This window comes from Cheilinus undulatus, linkage group 20 (assembly GCF_018320785.1).
Source record: "Cheilinus undulatus linkage group 20, ASM1832078v1, whole genome shotgun sequence".
NCBI classification, from domain to species: Eukaryota; Metazoa; Chordata; class Actinopteri; order Labriformes; family Labridae; genus Cheilinus; species Cheilinus undulatus.
Genome location: NC_054884.1, coordinates 35,307,645 through 35,330,103, shown reverse-complemented (window position 1 = coordinate 35,330,103; position 22,459 = coordinate 35,307,645). Strand labels below are relative to the sequence as shown.

The window sequence follows — 22,459 nt, the reverse complement described above, 5'->3', positions numbered from 1 at the left end:
GTTTAAACTTTATCCTGAAATGTTGACTTTATTCTTGAAACAGTATTCAAACTTTATACACGAAATTTCCACTTTATTCACATTTTGACTTTATTAAAACCTTTGTGAAACGTCAATCTCAAAATTTGACTTTATTCTTACTATTTCAATTTCATTCTCGACATTTTGACCTTTTTCTCTGTTTTACTTTAACCTTTAAACAACAGTCAACATTTATTCTGGAAATTTCAACGTTACGACTTTATCCTCGACATTTTGAGTGTAATCTTGAAACTTGCTTAAACTTTGTCCTGAAATTTTGACTTTATATTTGAAACAGTATTCAAACTTTATACTCGAAATTTCAGCATTTTGACTTGGTTCTCTATATTTTTATTTTATTCGATATTTTTTAACATTTCAACTTTATACTCGGAACTGTAGATAAACTTTACACTTGAAATTTTGAATTTATTTTTGACAGTTTAACCTTATTCTCATCATTTCAACTTTATTTTTGTAAGTGCATAGAATTATTTTTTCCCACCCTTGGCCCTAATTCTCTTCCAAACAAAACTCAAAGTCAACTCATGATGAGAACATTACAGATATTTTTCCCCTTCGGGCCTCCATAGATGATGGGAAAAAAAATCCCTGTATATGTTAAAACAATGAGAAAAAAAGACCCACACAACAAAGTAAACAACAATTCATTTAATAATTAATCTTTGTGGTCTCTAGGGGAGGGGTTTGAAAGGTATAAAATGGTCATATTAAAATAATCGACCCAGTCTTTTCCCTCTCAGGATACCCACTGTCTAGTTGTCCTTTGACACAAGTACATATATTTTTTCAGTTCTTCAGCAGATGTCCCACTTATCCATGTATATAACTTATTTTTGTTGATGAACCAACTTCGACAATTCAATGTACAAGGCTCCCAAAGTCCCAAATGGATAGAACACACAACCAATGACACACAGGCAAACCTCCCTCTCAGCGTGAAACAGTCATAGATGAGATCCTTGAAGAGGCCAGGGGCTGCAATGGATACGGCTTCATGTTCACAAGCAGTAAAAAGTTTCCCGTGAAGCGAGCCTTTTGCACGACCTGAAACAGATTACAGCCTGGGGAGAGAGTTCTGGTTGATACCCGAAACAAAGACAAATAACATAACAGTGAATATATTTATTATTATAGAAGATAATTAATGTTAAGAATAATAATTACAAAGGCAATTTCTCTAGACTACTATAATCTGGTCCTGCACATATATAGTCAAGAGGAGACTGGGAAAACAGTAACAGGAAGCTCTAAAATACTGTGTTCACTCACACAGTTTAGCACAGTTCATTCATCATTTTAAACAAAAAAAGGAGCCAAAAGGGTTGAATCTCATCAGTGAAGCTTTGAAGGGTTTTAGATTTTTGGGGTAAAGCAGGAAACTGAGTTGCGATGCTTATCAATCTTCCTTAAAATGGTCTCATCAGTGATGTTGTCTTTTCACAATGACAAAGACACAAAGACAGAACAGAAAAGCACCACTTTACCACTGTTTTTCTAAAGACCCTCATCCACAATACCTAATCAGGGTTGATTTATGTAGAACAGGGCTTTTATAGTATCCCAGGATGAACCCTTGACACGTTTCACAGTGTACATCCCTCTGGAAGTCATTTCCAATCCATCTGGAAAGGCTTGCTGAAGAGCATGGATCAAAATTCACATGACAAATGAAAAAACAAAAACCGAAGCTGTCCTCTGCCTCTTCATACAGCTTTAGAAAATGACTACTGTAGTAACCAACAGCCAGTATAAAATAAAAATACACCAAGGATGCACAGAAACCATGTACCTTTCAATTGCACTGATAGAACCATTGCGCATATTCCAAGTCTTGCATTCCCCTCCCCAACATCACCTCCAGACGGTCACGCCGCCCCATTTAAAGAGGACTGGACCTGGTTGTTGCGTAACTGGGAGGGTTTATCAGTCTGCAAGAGGAAAAGGGGGCAGGTTGAGAGCAGCACGGTGATCCTGACAATTCCCTTCATCTCCTCCAGTGTTGTCCCTGTACTATCTGGACTCTCCGTCTTTGTGGGCGCTGTACAGAGCCAGCTCACCCGGCCCTCCGAGTCGAGAGCTGCGGGGAGGCGTGGACGAGCGGCTGGTGATGGACGGAATAAGTGGAGGCGGTGCCCCCACCGACAGAGCTCCCACCAAGCCCGCAGGGGTCTTTTCCAGGATGCCATTCGGCACGTGGTGAGGGTTCAGAGGGCCTAGGCGGGCGTAGAGGCCAGGATGGTGCTGGGAGGCAGGGCCTCCGTGAGGAAGGGAGTGGGAGAGAAGGCCAGGGTGGAGCTGCTCCAGGTGAGCGGCAGTAGCAGCATGAGAGGGGCTCGAGAGGTGGGAGCCTGCAGGGAGGTGTGGGTGCATCCCGAAGAAGCGGGCCCGCTCAAAGTCTTCCCTCAGAATCTGGGCACGCTGCTCCTCGTCCATCAGTCCTCCTCCTGGGGGTCCAAGGTGAGGCCGCTCAAAGGGGTGGGCCATCAGGCCAAACTCCTGGCGGACAGCAGAGGAGGAGGCGGTAGAGGTAGATGTCAGAGGGTGGTGAGGGTTGGCTGCTGCCGCCGCAGCTGCTACGGCTGCCGCCCTCTCTGCCTCCAGAAGGCGCTGATGCTGGAGCAGCCGGGCCAGGTGTGGATCAGAGCGCAGGGCCAGGTGAGGGTCCGTACGAAGTGCCAAAGCCTCCCTGCGGTGCTGATGTTGCTGCTGAGCTGCCAGCTCCCTCAAGGGGTCCCATGTGAAGCTATGCGGACCCTGTGATGGCCCCTGGCCTGGACCGTGGGCGAAGCGTTCTCCTCCTGGACCCAATACCAACCCTGCAGCTCCTGTGCTCCCCAGATACGCCTCGATGGCTCTGGAGCGGTCCAGCAGGGAGAGGTGTTGATGTGGAGGGTTTGGAGTATGGGGGAGGAGTGGGACACCGGGGGTGGGAGTCAGTGACAAAGAGGAGGAGGAGGGGGTGCCAGATGTCGGGTGGTGTGGGTGGCTGTTGGGGCGGTCAAAACTGTGGTTGGGCACTGGGGGAGGCAGGGTGATGGGGATGTGCTCCGGCTCCTCCTTCCGCTCCTCTTTGACTTTAACAGGCGGGAGGAGCAGCGGAGGTTTGGAGACAGGGGTTGTAGTCCGGTCAGACTTCTTGGCCTGAGACAAAGAAGTGATGGAGGCAGAAGCTGTGGAGGAAGAGGGGATGCTGCCGTCTCTTTGTGAGTGTGATGAGTCGTTGTGGTGGTTGTGTGCCGTTGAGGCCAGAGAGCGAGGGTAAACGTCCAGGGGAGATGGGGCAGAGCGGTTAGAGGGTGGGGGAGTGGTGAGCACAGAGGATGAGGAAGACCGCGGCCTGTCTCTGTCTGCTACTAACGATGAAGAGCCCAGAGGAAGGCCTCGAGAAGATGACGTCTGTAGCAGCCTCTTGTCCCCATCTCTGTCTCGCTCGCGGTCTCGGTCTCTGTTCAGGCTGCGTGTCAGGTCATCGATGGGTCCGCTGCTCCCCCCCAGGGAACTGCTGTGGCCGTTGATGTGGGAGACTGGGGTGCTACTGCGGGGCTTGAAGGAGGGGGCGACTGGAGACATTCTCACAGGTTGTCGGCCGTACAGCATGTTGTCTCTGCAAAACATGATGAGCACAAAACAGTTACATAAGGGAGAGTAATCATGGTGAACGTCATACCACAGTTACATAATGGAAAGTCATACTAGTGTTCCCAATGTCACAATCAATCTAAGGAATTTTACTAGAAATGTGTAGCAGCTAGGATTTCCTCTACAGTATATGAAATATGGTTTGACATACAAGCTTTGCTTGCAGCAACAATTTTGGACACAGGTGAGTATCGCATTACAATGACGAAACAAAAAATATAGACACATCAGGAAATATGAGTTCCATTTTAGACTTAAATACTATTTTGGTATCAATCAACTTAATATATCAGCAACAAAAACATATGTCCTAGGCAGGAAATATTTCTAGTTTTATTTTAAACAACTGCAAGAAAATTCCTGCACGCTGCCTAAATTGCACAAATGCATCGATACCAAAATGTTGCAAAGGCACTTGTGCCACTTTAGATATTTTTCAATATTATCAATCATTTAAATAACAGAGATGGTGTTGTTGCAAACAACTCAAATTGAAATACTTGCAGTATTGTGTCTGCGTTCCTCACATGAAACCTACTCGTGTGTTGCTAAAACTTTCCAGTAGTTTTAATAATTGGTACATTGCAGAAAAACTGCTTTGCACATTGATTTCTTAGGACAAGAGATACATAATCCACCAAAAACTCAAAGGAAACTTCTGCACAGTCCAATTTGCAAAAAAAGTTTATCTGCAATTTTATAGTACTAGTTCTTTTTTGAAAGTTGGACTGTGTGAGTTTCCTTTGAACCAATTTTTAGTTTTTCAAATGTTCAAAATGGTGTCCAACAAGGGTTCATATTGGGCCTAGTCGTATTTATTATTATCTATATAAATGATTTGTGCAACAAGGTGAAACAATTTAATGACATATGGAAACAGATTCATGAAGCTTTATGAAATATAAAACAATGAAACACTAAACTTTACAGCTAGAGTGTAAAGGGGGTGATCAGGGGAGAACACAGGATAGGAACCAATGTCAAGTTTTGTGTGTGTGTGGATATGTACAGGTGTACAGGGTGATGCTTAGTTGTGTAAGATGCATGAATGATATATTGATTGAAATGTTTGTAATGTTTGTAAAGTGTTTTTTTTGTTGGGGTATAAATATTTCATGTAATTCTGAAACCACTCTGAAAGAACGCAAACTGTGTTTTATTTGTTATATGTTATGCTATTGTACTGTTCTGACAAAGGGTGTGTAACCTGTGGTGAGAAGCATGAAAACTAAATTAGTAAAAATAATAAAAAATCAATATAGATAAATGACTTGTGCAATCAATGTTACCTGGTGCAAAGTTTATCTTTATGCTGATAATACAGTGATATATACAGCATATATAGTAGGGATGTACAATAGTGGATTTTTGCTGAAATGCCGATATTTACAGATTCATTTTAACTTATACAGATATTCAAATATGCTATTCGGACAAGAAATTTCAGTGGACACACTTAAAGTTTGAGGATGACCAAGGAAACAAACTTTAGTCCTTAAAAAACATTTTAAAGTTTAAAGAATAAGGATAAATAAAGAAAAAGACCTCAAGTGACATAGGTCTATTGCAGTGTTTTCCAACCATTTTTTCCTTGGAGCCCCCCCCCCCACATGTACCTAAGAAAAGCAGATCCCTCCCTGCTGTTGTTGCTGTAAGTGATGTTTTAACTAACATCTGAATTTCATACCTGTCCTTTTCATCCTTGATGTGGGGAATATCTCTCCTCTCTCCATCCTTCATTCGATCCCTCTCGTCCCTCTTGTCTGCACCTTTAGCCCAGCTGGGACCAGCAGAGAAGCCTGAAGGGCCGCCGTGTAGACGGTTCCAGGGGTCGTGATGGTTGGGTGTGGGCAGGCCTCCGACGACACTCGGCGAAGAGTCTTTAGGGCCGAACACAGAGCCCGCTGTGGGGAAAAGAAAAGACAAATATGAAATGAAAGCATGATGGTTAATGGACAGAGCTGACAGAAGATTTATATTCTAAACATTTCATCTCCGCTCATGTCAAATTGTTTTCTTTAAACCTTCTAACATGGCGCTGTTCTCATTCATCACATGGATATTCCATTGGGAATGGGACGGGTCAGTGTGTTTGCAAAAACTGATGACATGCTTGTTATGTAATATCTGTTGAGTTTCACTTTTTGTCTATCTACTTGACTTTCTTTTTGTTTCTTTTTGTTTCTTTTTCACCCATTTGGAAAACAATGCAATTACTTTTATAACTATTTCTACACATTTTTGAAAATATGAGGCAATAACCATTTTTACTTCGTAAACACAAAGTTTGATGTCATGATTCTTTCAAGTGTTCAAGACAAACAAATCCATCTTTCACATCTAAACTTCTGTTTAAAGGAACTACTTCTGTTAGAGCATGTACAAAGGATCAACTGCGACAAGTTGTCCAAGCTAAATCCCTTTGTAACCCTGTAACTGATGTGGTTCAGTGCTTTATTTAATAACCTCCCCAAGCTTAGTCTAGATGTTTCAACACAGCTAAACATCAGATAAACCCCTGAAACATGCTCTCATAGTAGACTTCTATTTGAACTACCTTCAGTTAGAAGAGCTACTCAGTTTGAAAAAGGCTTTTAAGACATTTTAAGGCTTAAACTGAGAAACATTAATTCCATTATTTAGTACAGCAAATGATCAAAAATGAAAGACAGATTAGGTGTTTCAGTTCATGGAGCTAGGGTGGAATTTTCTGACCATTAAAGGAAGTGGTTCTCAACTGGTTTGTCTATGAAAGTGTATGTGTTCCCCAGGCCTTGGTACAACCATTCCTTTTAATTACAACTATACCTCAACTAAAGAGCCTGTCTTCTGTGTTAAAGGGACTATTCTGGATCTGAATATGGTCCTCAAGATCTGTCTTGATCTTTACAAATGTTTAAGGGGTAAATAAATGGATAAAGACATATCTTAGTCAAAGTGGCATCTAACATTTAATGCCTCTTATCAGTAAAAATAAGACTTTTTAAGACTATTTATGACCTTAAACTTCAAAAGTACCATTTAAGACTGCTCAAGGATCTGCAGGAACCCTCCTATCAACATAGAGTGGGCATTTTGGGAGCCTGAAAATGTTGGTCCCCAAGTTAACAAATACATATATGCCACCCTTGTGTAGCCGTGTATACAACCAAGCGCATCTTTTCTGAAACAATGACATCATAACCCCCTTAACCCGCATGCACTAACCCTAACAACAACAACAATGGCCGATTCCAGGATTGTGTTACTGCAGCAGAAGCTACTTTTTTATGTCTCTTGCAGCTAATTCTTCTGCTCCTCTAGCAAGAAATGTTCATGCAGAACAGCAGACATGTTCCTAGATCTACTGCAGAGTGCAACTACAAGGAAAGCCAGGAAAATTTTTGGATAAAAGAAAAGTTTTGAGTGTGCTTGCTTCGTAACCTTCTTTTGTTTTTGGTGTATTTCTGTGGCAGTATTCCAGCGCCACTTACATGCCTGGCAAATATACTTCAGCATTTTTGGTTGTTTCCTGTGGCTTCGTGCTTACGCAGACATCTCTTGAAACAATGCCATGTTTACAGCCTTGTCCATCTCCATTTGGACAAGGCCTTAATCTTGAGTATTTATCAAAGACAACCCTCAAGTCTAAACAGCCAATCAGAGCACGTTTCTCAGACTCACAATTGAATAAAACCCAGAGATGAATTAGCATTTTAGCTTTTTGCTTCCATTGTCTTAAAGATGGCACGGTTTTTGAATCAGCTGTCAGTAAGATGCCAAGAATAAGGTTGGACATATAAGCTTGTAAGGTTTTAACTAATTTTTTATGACATGAAATCTATCTAGAGGTGTCCCTCTGAAACTTTTTGCATCTCATAAAAGGCACTTGCAGTCAAGTGGCAAAATAAAACTACAGAGTTAGTCTGCTAGTAGTAGAACTTGTAAATTCACCCATTATTCTGCCTTTAGACCCATGTGTTTTGGGGTCAAAATGCTGTGATTTTAAGTTTACACTTAGTTGTTCACACTTGAAAGACAGACTTTTGTAGAGGAGGTAAGGGTGACAAAAGTTTGAGGCTGAGTGGTGCTGACACTAAATTCTGTCTACCATACATAACATTCTTTTTAACCTCCCCCCACTGAGTAAATACTTTTATTTTAGGAAGATTACCTTGATAAACAAACTGTGTTAAACTTTTATCCCTGCGAGTTTACTTATTAAGCTAGAACCCAAAAACCCACTGAAGGACACCCATGACCTTTAAGTTAACAGAACCTGTGTGATACTAATTTCCAGACGGGCCATCAAAATTATATCATCCTTACAGAATTGAATTGCAGCAGAGCTGTAAGACTGCAGGGAAAAGCAGCAACAGAGGGCAAACCAGAGAGGGGTGGTGAACTAATGCTTTGGCCCAAGTTGAGACGTGTTTATCCTGCTCTGAAGTGGAAGTAAGTCGGGCTGGGTTGTTTTACAAACCAGCTCTTGAACACAAAAACTGCTATGCAGTCTACTAATTCACACAATTGAATAAGATAATTCTAATATAATAAAATAATGTGGAATATTCATAGTGCATTTCTTTAGTTGAGTTTGCAAGAAAAATTAAAACATTCATAGCAAAATTCTTGGAGAAAAACATTTTTATTCTCTGCAGTGTAAGCTTGAAAAATAAATAAATTTAATCAATACCGAGGCCTGGACCGGGGCTGCACTGGTAGAGCTGAAGGCAGGGAGAGGGAAGCATTAGAGGCTGTTTTAAAGCTCCAAAATGCTTTTATGACTGTAGTCTTAACAGAACTAGATCTCAGCTCCTCACTGCTTACAAACAGCCCTCTGTGTTAGATTTACTTTTATTCAGACCTCTGAGAGGATTCAAATGTCAACAGTTATTTTTAAAGAAGATGAAACAGTGATAATATAGAAGCATACTCATATCTCCAGCCTGAACCGTGTATGTTACACAATAAAGTAGTTATTTTATCTGCAGTTTTCTCTCTGGGATCTACTGGTGGATAAATGCATTAGCAGGAGTTAACCAGTAACAGCCAAACATTTCTCATGAGAATAACAGCCAAGCCTAAAAATGAAATTGCAGTCTTTGCAGCCCTTTCCTTTCTTCTTTTATCCAGTAATGCTCTGAGCTAGTTTTAAAACCCATCAATACTCCCAAAGAAGCTGTCAGGTACAAGTGGGATTGTAAAAGCATCAGTCCTATGGTAAAAAAAAACAAAAAAACCTAAGGGAAAATTTTGGGGTTTGTTATCTTAACCCGGCCTTTAACGATGGCAGTTCGATTTTGAGGGTTACTGAAGCTACAGGGGCTTATATTTATGGACACATTGGCAAACATGGCGTGAAAGGATTGTACTGAGTCCATTAAGCTTTGAGTAAAAAGTGAAACTGTAACACTGACCCAGTGTTGGGCTGCCAAGTCCTCCAAAGGCACCAGAACCAAGGGCTCCCAGTGGGGTGAAGGGTGGAGATCGACCATATGGATCTAAAAACAAACATAGATCAATATCAGAAAAACTGTCTTACATAAAAATTAGGAGTTATGAAAGCAAATATTCCCCATTCAAACCTCCAGTAGCATCGAGTAAAATCCTCATATTTTACATTAAATCCTTGAAAATTTGAAGAAAAAACAAGAATTGGAAAACAGTGAAAAGGGCAAAAGTACTAGACTGTGTAGATAGTTTTTCTAGGAGAAGAAGGAACAACACATCCCACAATCCTTTGTGTTTCTCTTAGTTGCTAATGAGGCCCCTTATTCCTAGCCCCCATGATACTGGGAAATGATACTTGATACTTCGAAACCGGCCCGTGGCACTATTTCCTGCATGTCTCTCCCCGCTCTCTTCCCTGTTTCCGACTCTATCCACTGTCCTATCCAATAAAGGCAAAACGGCCAAAAATAAATCTCAAAAAAAAAAAAAAAAAAAAAAAAAAAAAAAGAATATGTGAACATCATTTGTTACACCTCAAATGGCATGATGTGATTATTCCTCTGTCTTCTGCTATTGAGGGATGGGAGGACAATATGAGGAAATCACCTCCGATAATGTAAACAAGTCTTCAGCTAACCGTATTAGCAAGGTGTCAGTATTTACTTGGACTAAATGATTTGGAAAAATAATCTAATTGTGATTGCTTTTTCCTGATATTGTAATTTAATGCAATTTTTTAGGTACCTCAACTTAGGTTTTGTTTTTTGTTTTCTTTACAACATACAAAAGCAATAAATCATTCTATATTATAACCGACACAGATTAAACAAAGGCAGAAGGATTTATTTTAATCTGGATTATTTTATTTGTATTGCAAATGCGGTTTAAATTGTTGTGTTGTAGCAAATGACCAATTTTATGTCATTCTCATTTTTAACTTAAGATTTGAAGACAGGTTGTTGTTGTTTTATTCTGCAACATTTATATTTATTATAAAGGTTATAAAAAAAATCCCCCCACCGGTTGTTCTGAAAGGCTAAAGTTCAAATAAAGTCTGTAGTGGCTGAATTACATTGACACAGATCAGCTGTGGTGCACGAGTGACACACAGACGCGCCCTTTCAAAGCTGCTCTTACCCAAATGTGCAGTCGGTGCGAGGAAGGAAGAGTGTGGCGTTGATGGAGAGATGAAGGGAGCTGAGGACGGATTGACTGGCCCTGAGGGAGAGAAATAGTGGTTAAATAAATAAAAATGTCACAAGTAATCAAATCACATGCACAGAGCTACTGACACGCTTCATCTTTTAAGTGGAGATAAAAATCTTGTCAAAGCTGTAAGACGTGAGGGCAGGATGGATTAAAAAAAAAACATTACGGCTCAAAATTATGTCTTCTGAAATTCTAGTTTTCATAGCATGAGAGAAACTTTTATTTTATTTATAAACATGCAGAAAAGTTCCTTTAAACATCTATCTGGCCCAAAAAAATCACAGAGAGAGGTTGAAGCCGGTGTAAGTGATTATGTTGAGGAGTTTGATCTTTCCTTGGGAAATGCATAAAGATATGATAGAGCAGTAGAATCTGGTTATTTTTGAGGGTTGCTGGTTACAATAATAACCTTTCAATTAACATATTATATGCAGACATTCTCCCTTAGCTGCTGGTTTCAAAGCAACATTCAAAGAAAACCAAACTAGCAGAAAACACCCTTAAACTTCAGAGATAGGAGGAAAACAAGTCAAACAGCATATTAAAACTCAAAACTGTGTTTTGAAGTGAAAGTTTTTGTGACTTCAGAGCAAAAGTCTGTTTTTTAATCAAGAAATGCAGCGATGTTTTCCTATCACACAAATATCTAGTCCCAAAAAAAAAGTAATTTTGAAGGTATTTTTGGTTTTATTTTAGGAGTTAGTCATTTCTTTGGAAGACAAAGATGATGACTCATCCGACTGAGGGGGGAATACTTATTTTAGAAATCAGGGCCTCTTTTTTGCATATTTTAACATTTAGCACAATTGGTACCTCCAAATTTCTCTTAATCTGTCTTTTTGCAACAAGTACCTTCAAAGCTTTTAGTTAGAACCACTTAAACCCAGAGCGGCCCAGTACTCGAGAGTCGTCACGATACCAGAATTTTAAATATGATACTAACATAAATCAAACTAAACTGATTCCTGTTTTGGTGCCACAAAAAAAAAAAAAAAACACAAATCTGGGGCAACCAGTAATGGGGAATTTCTTGTCTTCAGTAATTGAGAGAATGCAGGTAAGCTCCTGTACACTTTCTAAATTGCACATACACAGGCAACATTGCAATACTGACACATTAGTGTGGGAGTCTGCAGAAAAATGTTTGATTTATTCCTCTACTAGGGCAGAATTTACTGCTTACAATCACTTGGAATTGGAAATTGTGGAAGCATTAATTGTTTATATAAATATTTTTGAAGGGGATTTTTATTCCTTTATTGTAAAAAGGAGGAACAGGGATGAGAGTGGGAGAGAATCATGCGGTAAAGGAGCCACAGGCCTGACTTGCCAGCATACATGGAGCGTGACGTTACCACTAGGCCATCTGTGTCCCAAGTATTAAAATTTTATACAACCTTTTATCACTCTGCTGGGATTTCATGGGAAATTTGAAATAAAAAGGACAAACTGAGGGACAGCCACCCTAGATAGCTTTAATACCATATAAGGTGGCAAATAATGTCAATTTTAGGCTCTATTTAGGCACAATGCAAGGTTTGTTCCAGCTGATTATTAGTGAAATTAATCCTCTAAATGTGGTGTCAATAAGATTATTTTACTGCAGCGGGTCAAGTCTAGCTTCCAAGATCTTCAATGTTAGATATCAAACAGTAACCACTCATCTGTGAGAATAACCTTAAAGAGTCAATTAAAGCCGACAGAGCTAGGAGCATCACCAAAAAGACAGAAAATTTACTGTGAATGAAGTACTGAAAAAGAGGACTAGTTTGAGGACTTTTTTGGCAACAACATGAGCTGATGGAGCTCAGCTGATGGAGTCAGCTCTCCAATATGGGGGGGACTTCATGTCGACATTATGCCTCTAAAACATTCATATTGAAGAAGAAATGTTCAAAGGACATAAATATCACCCCTGGGAATAAGATTGTTGTGTCTATAGAGTGACTGGTGCCATTGTTATTAATACAAATGTGTGGTCTTGTGGTCTGGCCAAACCATTTAGTGTGCGGATTCAGATGATTATAACGTCTTCTTGTTAACCAAAGCTTATTTTGTTTTGTTTTTTTTTTTTTGCCTTCATTTTGATCGGACAACTGAAGACAGACAGGAAATATGGAGAGAGAGTGGGGGAAGACATGCCCCAAACGGTGCTGGAATCAGGATTCAAGGCCTCTAGCCTCTGTATATGGATGCCTGCTTTACCAAGTGAGCTAAACCATTAACCAAGAGGATTATAACATTTAAATTCAGTATCAACTGTCCTGGTGTTTGTGCTCCACCACCTTTTTAAATTTAAATAGGATTTGAAAATAGTCTAGAGCAATGTTATTCAACCCTGCTCAACCAAGAGAATTATTAAAAAATACTTGTAGAAGAGCCACAATCGAAGAAGTGAAAAGTGGCAAAAATGGGTTGAAGTGGCAAAATATTGGTGAAAAGGGGCAAAAGAGGTACAAGATGGCAAAAACTGGGTGAAATGTGATTTTAAAAAATGGGGAGAAAAGTGGCAAAAATAAGCGAGAAATTACAAAAAAATTGTTACAGGTGGCAAAAATGACCAAAAAGCAGCAAAAATGAATAAAAAGTGACTAAAATGGGCAAAAAGGTTGGGGAAATGGGCAAATGTGGGAAAAAAATAGCATTTAATGGCCAAAAGCAGCTTAAATGGACAAAAAAGGGGCTACAAATTGTGAAAAAGGGCAAAAATTGGACAAAAGTTGCAAAGAGAAGTGGCAAAAATGGGCTAAATGTAGCAAAAATAGATCTAAAGTGGAAAAAATTGCAAATAAAAGCAGTGGAAATGTACAGACAAAAAATAAATGTCAACAATTAAGTTCAAGCTTACTATATAAGTGTGGGACTAAACTGATCAATGCAATTTGCAATAGATGTTTTCTAAGTTCAAAGTTTCCCTTTTTAAAGTTTCCTGGGGGAATAATATTTCAAGTTAAGAAAAAAAGAGCCACAAATCATTACTAAAGAGCCATGCGTTGAGGATCACTGGTCTAGACTGTCCCCAACCTCGGTAGCTGTCAAAAGAAGTCTATTCATGGGAGACAAAGCTGTTAAGACATGCACCTGTGGCTGAGAAGAGACTTGGAGGTCTCGTCAGATCATGAGTGGGAGGCAGGGCTCCTCCTATGGACCCCAGGGGACCCAGACCCCCAGCTCCAGGAAAGCGGGCCAGCAGGTCACTACGGAAGTCCAGCTTGTGAGGATCAGCCTGCATCAGCTGGAAGAGAAAAGCAGAATTTATCAATCACTTTGGAGACATTGAGCTTGGTAGCCTTTCTCCTGATTACATTTCTGCTTTATAACCTCTTCATTACCTCTAAACTGCTGTCTGGTTGAAATTAATTTACGTTGTTTAAATAAGAGGCATGTACCTTTACTTTTTTCTGATGGCTAAGAATCATCCAGGCCAAATACACATGCATAGCGCACCATTTTCCTGGTTTCTGCAGAGAGAAAGATCACAGAGGTCTGCTCAGTTATTCCATGAATCTTGCATGTATAACTTTGAAGCCTTTGCACACAGAGTCAGACAGAAATATCTGGTCCAGCCTCAACACAAGATTTTAGAATTCAAGCTGGAGATTAAGATATCTAGGAAAGCTTGTTGTAGGTTTGACACTAAAAAAGAAAGTACAAAATAATTCCATAAATTCTGGGGGTAAATTATCTAACTGGGTGTGCAAGGGCAGAAATCACAGATCAGTAGCAGTGAGGATCACAAGTGAGATTAGTGTAAAGAGTGAGTGAAGCAGTGAGAAAGTAAAAACAGGCTGAAATTCTTAAGGAGCCAAGGGATTCAAAAACAGCTGTTTTATGCTTACATTACTGACTTTCAACGATGTCCCAAATGGATCAGTTAGCTACAAGAGAACAGAAGTGTGAGACCACTTTTAATCAACAGTTCTCACTCTGTATCAGGAATAGTTCTGCACTCTTTACTGCTCTGACTAGGCCCATACTGCAGCACTTTTTAACCTTAAATCTGCTGTCCACGTCTACTTAGCTCAATGCAAACATCTTTTGAGAAATCATAATGCAAACTTCAGGCTCTGAATAAGCGTGTTGGACTCACCCTGGGGTCTTTGGGCTGCAGGTGGTGAGGCACAACCCCGAGTCGTGCGGTTATATCAGGACCCGTTCCCTGAGGGACAAGAGGCTGTCACACACACAGTACAACACATCAGACACAACCTACAGATCTACACTCCTAAAACTGATTTACAGCTCACATTATTCTATTTAAGCAGCATTCCTTCAGTTGTGATCAGTATTGCACTTGAGGAGCTAAGAGTTTGTACTTGGTGTAAATACATGGATATTTCTGACCTTTTTGCTTTTGTTTGAAGTAGACAGGACAGTAGATGGAGTAGGAAACCGAGACAAGAGAGCAGGGAATGACAGGCAGGAAGGAGCTATGGCCAGGTTCGAACCTGCGCTGCCTGCTTGGACTGCTAGCTTCCATAATTGGAGAGCAACCTAACCCTGAAGTCAACTGCAGGCTGCAAATACAATTTAAAGGGCCTTCCTTATAATTTCTTTAAGTAAAAGAAGGTTTCAACTTAAACCAAAAATTTTAAAATAAATGGGCTTATTTTTTCACATAAAAAACTGGATCACTTAAAACCCCGATTCTCTCTTCCTTCTAGTTTCTAAAAATAAACGCTCTTCAGCTCACTCTTAAAAGGAACACTGCATGATCAGACAAGTTCATCTTGTTGGATAGATTTGTATCTCTTATATGTATATTGAACTGAAATACTCACTAGATATCTGCATTTTGAGTAAATTTGAGCTTATAAACTCACCAGGAGGCTGCCATGTTTTGGTTAGTAATGGTAAAATGTGATTTCACTTAGCCACAGCGCTCCTTGCATGAGTTTGCTGCGTGTTAGCTTTGTCTCCCTGCTGTCAAACCTCTGTCATTACCTCAGTAAACCTCCCTACAGGTAACAGTATAGTGGAAGGTAATAACTGCTCGTGGTGCAAAGAGACCTCAAATCTTAAAATTCTCCATGCATGAAACGAGCAGCATCTCTACAGCGTTTGAGATGCAGCCCTAACACTGTCTGCCAGTCTGAAACAGTGGTTACTGCATAGGAACGGCGAGGAGCAATATAACTAAGTGACATCACAGTGCTAGAGCGGACCAGAGCATAGCATCCTCTCGGTGATTTTATGTACTCAAATGACTCAAAATCTAGTCTATCTAGTAAATTTTTTAATTCAATATACATATGAGAGATACAAATATCAATCCAACAAGACAAACTTGTCTGATCATGCAGGGTTCCTTTAAAAGATTTTAAATCTGAGCTCAAAGTGTGACCAAAAGCCCCAGGAAAAGATTTTTAGGTCAACTAAAAGCTAGTGTAACTTTAGGCACTATTGCTGGCATGTATTTAGTCAGTGATCACTGTGACAGGATTCTGTTGGATTGATCAAATTAAGTTTAAGTTGTTTTTTTGTTGTGTGACATGTTTGTGCCGTAGTAATGCTCAGCATTAGCTCTTTTTTTAAAGATGTACTTTTTGAAGTTTTATGCCTTTATTCATAGAGGAGGACAGAGTTGGAAACACAAGGGAAAGTAGCCACAGGCTGGACTTGAACCCTGACTGCCTGCATACGTCCCTTAAACTACTAGGCAATCTGCAAGCCAAAATTACCCAATTTAATGAGGATCTACAAGCAGTATCAGCATGTACAGATTACTTTCTGTCAGAGTAGATGCAGAATAGTGCACATCTACATCACAATGCATGGTAGACTTCTTGTTTTTCCCCTTTTATTCAGAGCTGTATACTCGTCTTTCTGTGGCCCATGCAGCATTCAAAATAAGTTCAAAAGCATCAGAATTAGTTAGGGGTACAAGCACACAGAGCTTGAGTCATTACAAAGCCCTGTTGCTCCCCTGCTGTGACAGAATAAGTGCTCCTCCAGCGCCTGTTGACACTGCCTGGTTAATCCTAATTGTTATCAAACAAGCCTCATAGTTTCATCAGCGCTGCTCAGTGTGGGTGATGAAATGAACATTCACTGTGGCAAAAATTGCACAAGGTAATGTGAGATGCCCCCTAAGGTGAAGTGGACACCCAGGAGTAATTAACACAAGGATGCAGACAGAGTGCTTCTCACCTTTGGCTGAAACGCTCCTTGCAAGGAGCTGAAAGGCCCAGTGGGAGGAATCACAGGCTGGATACTCGGCACTGAGGGCGGAGGATACTGTGGGAAGAACTAACAAGACACAGACAGTTTATTATCTAAAAACTGAACAATTTCATTAACAGTTTTTACCCAAATATTATGGTTTCAACTGTTTCAGAGCCTACAACAGAGTGGTAAGTTATTCCTAGCCTTTTTTAACAGTTTAATCAGCTGATATTTCATAAAGCACTCACTGGATGTCGGTAGAGCCCGTCCATTTTGCCTGGATACTTATCAAACTAAAAGACAAAAGCAGTGCGTGGGTTAAAAATCACAATAAACCAAATCCTTTCCACATTCCAGCAGCACAGGAATTTGAAGTACGACACAGATGTTCAGCAATAACAGCGGGGATCATCTCACCAGAGGCGGTGCGGTGGCCGTGGGGTGCAGGAAGGGCGTGAAGTGTTGGTGCGTGTGCGTGTGTTGGTGCTGGTGGTTGTGCTGATGGAACTGGAAGGCCAGCGCTGGGATCGGCTGGCTCTGAGACGTCCTGCCCGAGGAACCAGCTGTGGAGCTCGTCGCTGACGGACCGCCCGGAGTGGAGTGGCCTGCAGCTGATGTGCTGTTCTCAGCCCCGGGGACGCTGCGCCTGCCCTCACGCTCTGGGGATTAGAGAAAAGGATGTTTAGGTTTTAATGGATTATTTCTTGTTTTATGGTAGAGAATGCTGGAATAAAGGAAGACGCATGTTAGAGGGCAACTTTCATACCACTTTCCATCACACACTTGCTTGTCATTTTAACTCTGGAGTGAATAGAAGGCCAACTGTCTCTTACATACACAAATACAGTTAAGTTGAGCTTCAGCTGTGGCTTGATTAAACCATTTAATTGTCAGCTGCTCAAGTCCCAGTAAACTAAGACCAGGGAAGACTCCATTTATTGACAGAAGTGTCTGATTCAACCACAGTAGGTGGCAATATTCACAACTTTCTGCTAGCTACCACTGGCCCTTCTCCAGGTTGATCAGTGGTGTTTAAGACCAAATAAGAAGGAAGTGACCAAGACACAGGCTGGCTATTTGTTAAACCCTTGTTCTAAATGAAATAAAAAGCAATAGCAATGTTACTAAAGGTTAGTAGATGTACCTGAGACAAATAAAACCACAACTACACAAATTACCACAACTCAACAAACGTCAGCGGCTCACTGAAGCCTTCTCCTTCCACAAAACTTGATATGAACATGTCTTGAGTAGTTTTGTTATTAGCAAGCTAATCTTCTCCACTCTGGTGTCATCACAAAAGACGTTGCTGTTTTGTTCGCCTTTGGAGTAACATTTCCCTTGAGAGTTACCATAGCCATCTTAAAGCAGAAGTTGATGATGCAATTCAGCCCACCATGCTATGAAAGCCAGAGCTGCAGCCAGAGAAGTTATACCTCTGTGAAGTTACTATTATTTTCTTAATACGCTCATTGCAGATGACATCCCCTTGGAGGTCAAGTAGTGATTTCTGCATAGAGAAACACTACCAGAGAGGTCATATATGAACTGTTTACAACTATGCAAAGAGTTCAAGGCGTGAAATTCCAAAAAAATTTAATTCTTAAGCTACTTTTGTGGACCAAAAGTAGTGAAATATTCCGTCAAAAACAAAAACAGAAACGCCGACAGGCAGGAATGGAAAAAGCCACCATCTACAGCCTGGATCCAGTTTGACTCAGTACAGTTTTGTCACATTTAATTTTGAACTTTTGAACAACTCATCATCACTTGGTCACTTATCCCACAATGTTTATGCGGTCGACAGTATATCACAGTTTAAATTACAAGCACGTTTGTGACAAAATGATGGTTTTTTTTGTTGAAGAGGCTCAGATAGCCTCTTAGCTCAGTACAAGACTCCTCTAGACTACTGTCTCCTTGCATCTGGCTAGATGATGCCAGACAATAGGAGATGTGCAGAACTATGTACATATAATATTGATCACCTCCCCTCCTGTAGGAAAAAAAATCCCTTTTTTTTGTTCAGAGCAGGGATAATACTCAATGTATGTAAAAATGTTCCAGTGATAACTGCAGCGCACAGGTCAAGCTAGAACTTTTAAGTTCTAACTTTCCTCCATTCCTATTCATTCCTAATGGCTGTCCTCCACTTCCTAACCCCCAGCGGACATTCTCGCGTCATCTGAATCTTGTGACTACAAAGAACCTATAAATTCTTAGCAAGTACATTCAGTTAGACAAACCCAGAAAGTTTGGTTGCACAAGTAACACTAAAGTTACAATACTGTAGCCTAAAAACTTGAGTACTCAAGCACCTATCTCTACTCAAAGCACTGGACAGAAACTGTGGAGCATGCGCAGAATGTCTAGGCCAGTTTGGGGTCAGCCGATGTGTATATAAGAGTTCATTATTAAATTGATCTGCATCATCATCTTGATGTATTAGTCTGACTTTGTCATTAAAATTACTTTCCCAGAGAGAGTGAAATTTTTCTTAGGCTCTTCAACAACGCTGCAGACACAGAGAAATAATAGCCAGTGCCAATCCTGCCTTATCTGCTACAATTAAACTGATCTTCAAATGCTAGACAGACTCAAATCTTAACATGCATTTTAAAGATCGATCTTGTAGACATACTGATCGATTCTCTGGCTCTCCAGTTTCTTCTTTAAGTTTACTTATGTAACTTTTTAACATTTTCTCTGTGCGAACACCAGCTCGTGTTATCTCCCTGCTGTGTCACGGTCTTTGCACCAGGATGTGACAATGCATTTCAGTCGTTCCAGACAAGTCTGTTTTCTCTTTTAGATCTCTTTAGAGATGTGAGCCTTTTCTGGTTCTACAAGAACCCTACTTTCTAACATTCCTTTGTGTGGATTTTTATCTATTTTAAATGTTGATTTCTCATTCCTTGCCTTCACTAATAATCTAATGACCTGTCTGTTTTATTTTGTGAAGCCCTCAGTAGCTTGGATTTTGAAAACTGCTCCACATACAAGGTTTTAATTACCACTAAAAGAGCTTTTAATGAGTTCAATTTGGGCTGACTAAAAAAAAAAAACAAAATGCTTTCTTTACTGGTCAATTTCCATATATATAAATCATTCAGTAGAAGAAACTGTGAAAAGACAAAGCAGAGTTTGTAAGGTAGACTTAAATTACAGAGTTTATATAGTCATACCATCATAGGGTTTTATCTTTTATGGCAAGATAATAAAAACCTGTTTTGCACTGATTAAATGTATTGAATAAAAAGAAAAGACAGATTTTTCCCAATGACTTCTTTAAAAGTTATAACTTAAACCTGTTTACAGACTTATTTTCATGTGACATAAACCTCTCATAGCCTGTTGATCTCCTTTTTGCTTTTTTAGTTGCTTTACTACCTTGATAGCTCAATTTCTTTTATTGCTTCATGGCTCTTATTTTTATAACCTAATTTACTTTTTTATTAAAGCTGTTATGCTTTTCTAATCTCTTAGTGGGTTATTTTTGTTCGGGTTCATGTGATTTGATTTTACATTTGATTTTGCTTGTAGGTCTGATCATTACGTGAGCTCTCGTTTTTAAAAGAACCTGATAAAGTTAATATAGTTTTAAGAGTCAAGGTCACTTTGGTGTCTTTTAAATACTCGGGACATGAGAAAGGGGCTGTGAGTAGAAAGATCGCATACATTTTCTGCTCAATTTGTGTTTACACAGTTTCTAAAATGTGCTTTTTTTGGTTAATATGGGCTTCAGTGTTATAGTAGATTCAGATACTGCATACTGGGTGCCCAGGACCTTGTGGTCTGGTCCAGAGGTGTGACTGTGTACATTGTGGAGAGGGTGCCTGGGGGGATACCTGGACAGATGAGCCATGAGCCTGGACAATGGTCATCAGGAAGCTGGAGCAGTACCAGGCCAAGGTTGATGTGGCAAAGTGCCAAATTGGCATATGCTCCCATACCTGACCTGATCTGAGATGACTAAAATTCCACATTAGGCAGAATCCTATAATCCAACATATCTATGATCTTAAGATTCACGGGGAAATTCTTACAGTAACATCAGAGAAGTCAGGTTGAACTGCTTTTACTTTTTTAAAACCCAGTTTAAACTTTTTAAATCTTTTAAAAGCTCCGTACACCCACACTGGTGTATTATTTACACTGGCTGATAAAGCTGGGAGACACTGAAAATAGGTGGAGCCATCGGGAGAATTTGTCATTTACTGTAAAATCTGTTGCATAGGGTGCACTTTTAAAACATATTTTCAAAATAAAAACCTCTGGCTGCATCCTCTAAACCACAGTGACTAATACAACAATATAAAATGCTGAAACATGTACTCATCTGCAGTAATACACAGTGATGCAGGCAGACTGGCAAAGGTAGGCGCCACTATTTATCATAGTTTCTTCTTCATTTGGTCATGATTCTCCGTTTAAAGAAAACAGAGTTTAAATGTTAAGTAAATAAAACTTGTTGAGTACTTGATGGAGTAACTCCTGGACTTTGAGTCCCACAACAATCACCACAGGCTGAGCTCAACTACCATGTTATGGATAGAAGATGCCCAAACTCCATACATCAGACTAAAATTGGTGCTAACAGAGCAACACAGCCCAACTGTGACCATATGAGGAGCCAAATGATCTGTATCTCCTAGAAGAGACAGATTTTCTGTCACAATGACCAAGGATGGAGGTTGGTGAGATGGACATCAGCTGAGGAAATGCAGCCAAGATCAGAGTTTAATGTGCTAATCATGGAAAAGCGGTACTGAACTAACTGAACTGCTTTGCAGATGGACCATACGTGAGCGTTGTGTGACACTGCTCATTCAGGCTGAGGCTTTTTAGTTCTTTCCTGCTGCCATTTCTCTGTGAGATTTTAAAACTTTATTTTGCTTGAATATTTCACTACTTAAGGGATACAAAAGTAGCTTAAGAATTAAGAATGCTTTTATTGTCACGCTTCAAACATTCGTCTTAGTTGTAAACAGCTTAAAAAAATGGCCTTTATGGTAGTGTTTCTCTATGCAGAAACCACTTCTTTCCCCCCAAGGGGTGCTGTCTCCCTCTGTGTGACATCATCTGCTAAGGGGCTGAACAATTTGCAAAAATAATCTAATCGCAGTTTTTATCCTCAATACTGCAAGTGCAAAAACAAAAATGCGATTATTCTTAGGTTATGTATTTTTCCACAAATTCAAGCAACAAATCAGTCCATATTATAGCTTACATTCCACCAGGAAACTCATCATACATTTAACCATTCTTTTACAAATGGATATGCAGTTTTACTTGGCAGAGAAGGCTCTGCTCAAAAGATGCTCCCGGGGTTAGTCAAGCAGCTGCTTTGAATTTGCAGGGAGTACATGGATAAAAATCCCCCAAAGAGATACACACATTTATGAAAATGTGTATTGAAAACAATGAAATTATTCAGAAGCAATTAGGCCATAGAAGTATGAATCTGAATATGAGGGTGCAACAAGCTTTATGCTATAAAGGAGGTGGCTGTGGTGGAGGAGGTGAAGCTGGCTATCAGCTGATCGCAACTTGGAGTATGACTTTTGTGAACTAACACCGAGCTTCATCAATTTTAGATAGAATGAACTACTTGTTTTTGCTCATATTGCAAATTTGATGTCATTTGCTTTATTGAAGGGCATTAGCATTTTTATCTCCCTCATTTTGAAAAAAAACCATACATAAAACACAAAAAGGAGGATTTTTGTAAACCATTATAAAAACTTGACACTTGAATGTCTGTATAATGTGCATAAAATATCTGCTGCTGCAAAAAATATGATTTATTAAACTTGTATTTTGACACATTTCAAGTTAAAGAAATATTGCAACTTGTGCGATTTGGAAACTGCAGCAGGCCATATTGCGATTTAATCTAATTTATGATTAATTGCCCAGCCCTAGTCTGGAAGAGTCAATACCAGGGCGACTTTTAGTCTGGATTGTA

The 22,459-nt window shown here is 39.9% G+C and overlaps 1 protein-coding gene across 4 annotated transcripts in view; it reads right to left on the bottom strand.

Moving 5' to 3' along the window:
* Positions 1–705: 705 nt before the first annotated feature.
* Positions 706–22,459, bottom strand: part of fbrs (fibrosin) — a 37,636-nt gene continuing 15,882 nt past the window's right edge. The window contains exons 8-18 of one of the 4 annotated variants that reach the window (XM_041815402.1): positions 16,909–17,150; positions 16,740–16,784; positions 16,477–16,575; positions 14,417–14,500; positions 14,166–14,204; positions 13,716–13,787; positions 13,408–13,561; positions 10,255–10,335; positions 9,084–9,167; positions 5,372–5,588; positions 706–3,649 (exon numbers count right to left, since the gene is read on the bottom strand). In XM_041815402.1, the coding sequence (XP_041671336.1) occupies positions 2,056–3,649; positions 5,372–5,588; positions 9,084–9,167; positions 10,255–10,335; positions 13,408–13,561; positions 13,716–13,787; positions 14,166–14,204; positions 14,417–14,500; positions 16,477–16,575; positions 16,740–16,784; positions 16,909–17,150 (2,711 nt within the window). In that variant the 3' untranslated portion in view covers positions 706–2,055. The remainder of the gene's footprint in view (positions 3,650–5,371; positions 5,589–9,083; positions 9,168–10,254; positions 10,336–13,407; positions 13,562–13,715; positions 13,788–14,165; positions 14,205–14,416; positions 14,501–16,476; positions 16,576–16,739; positions 16,785–16,908; positions 17,151–22,459) is intronic. The other 3 variants (XM_041815403.1, XM_041815404.1, XM_041815405.1) reach the window with 3 other exon arrangements.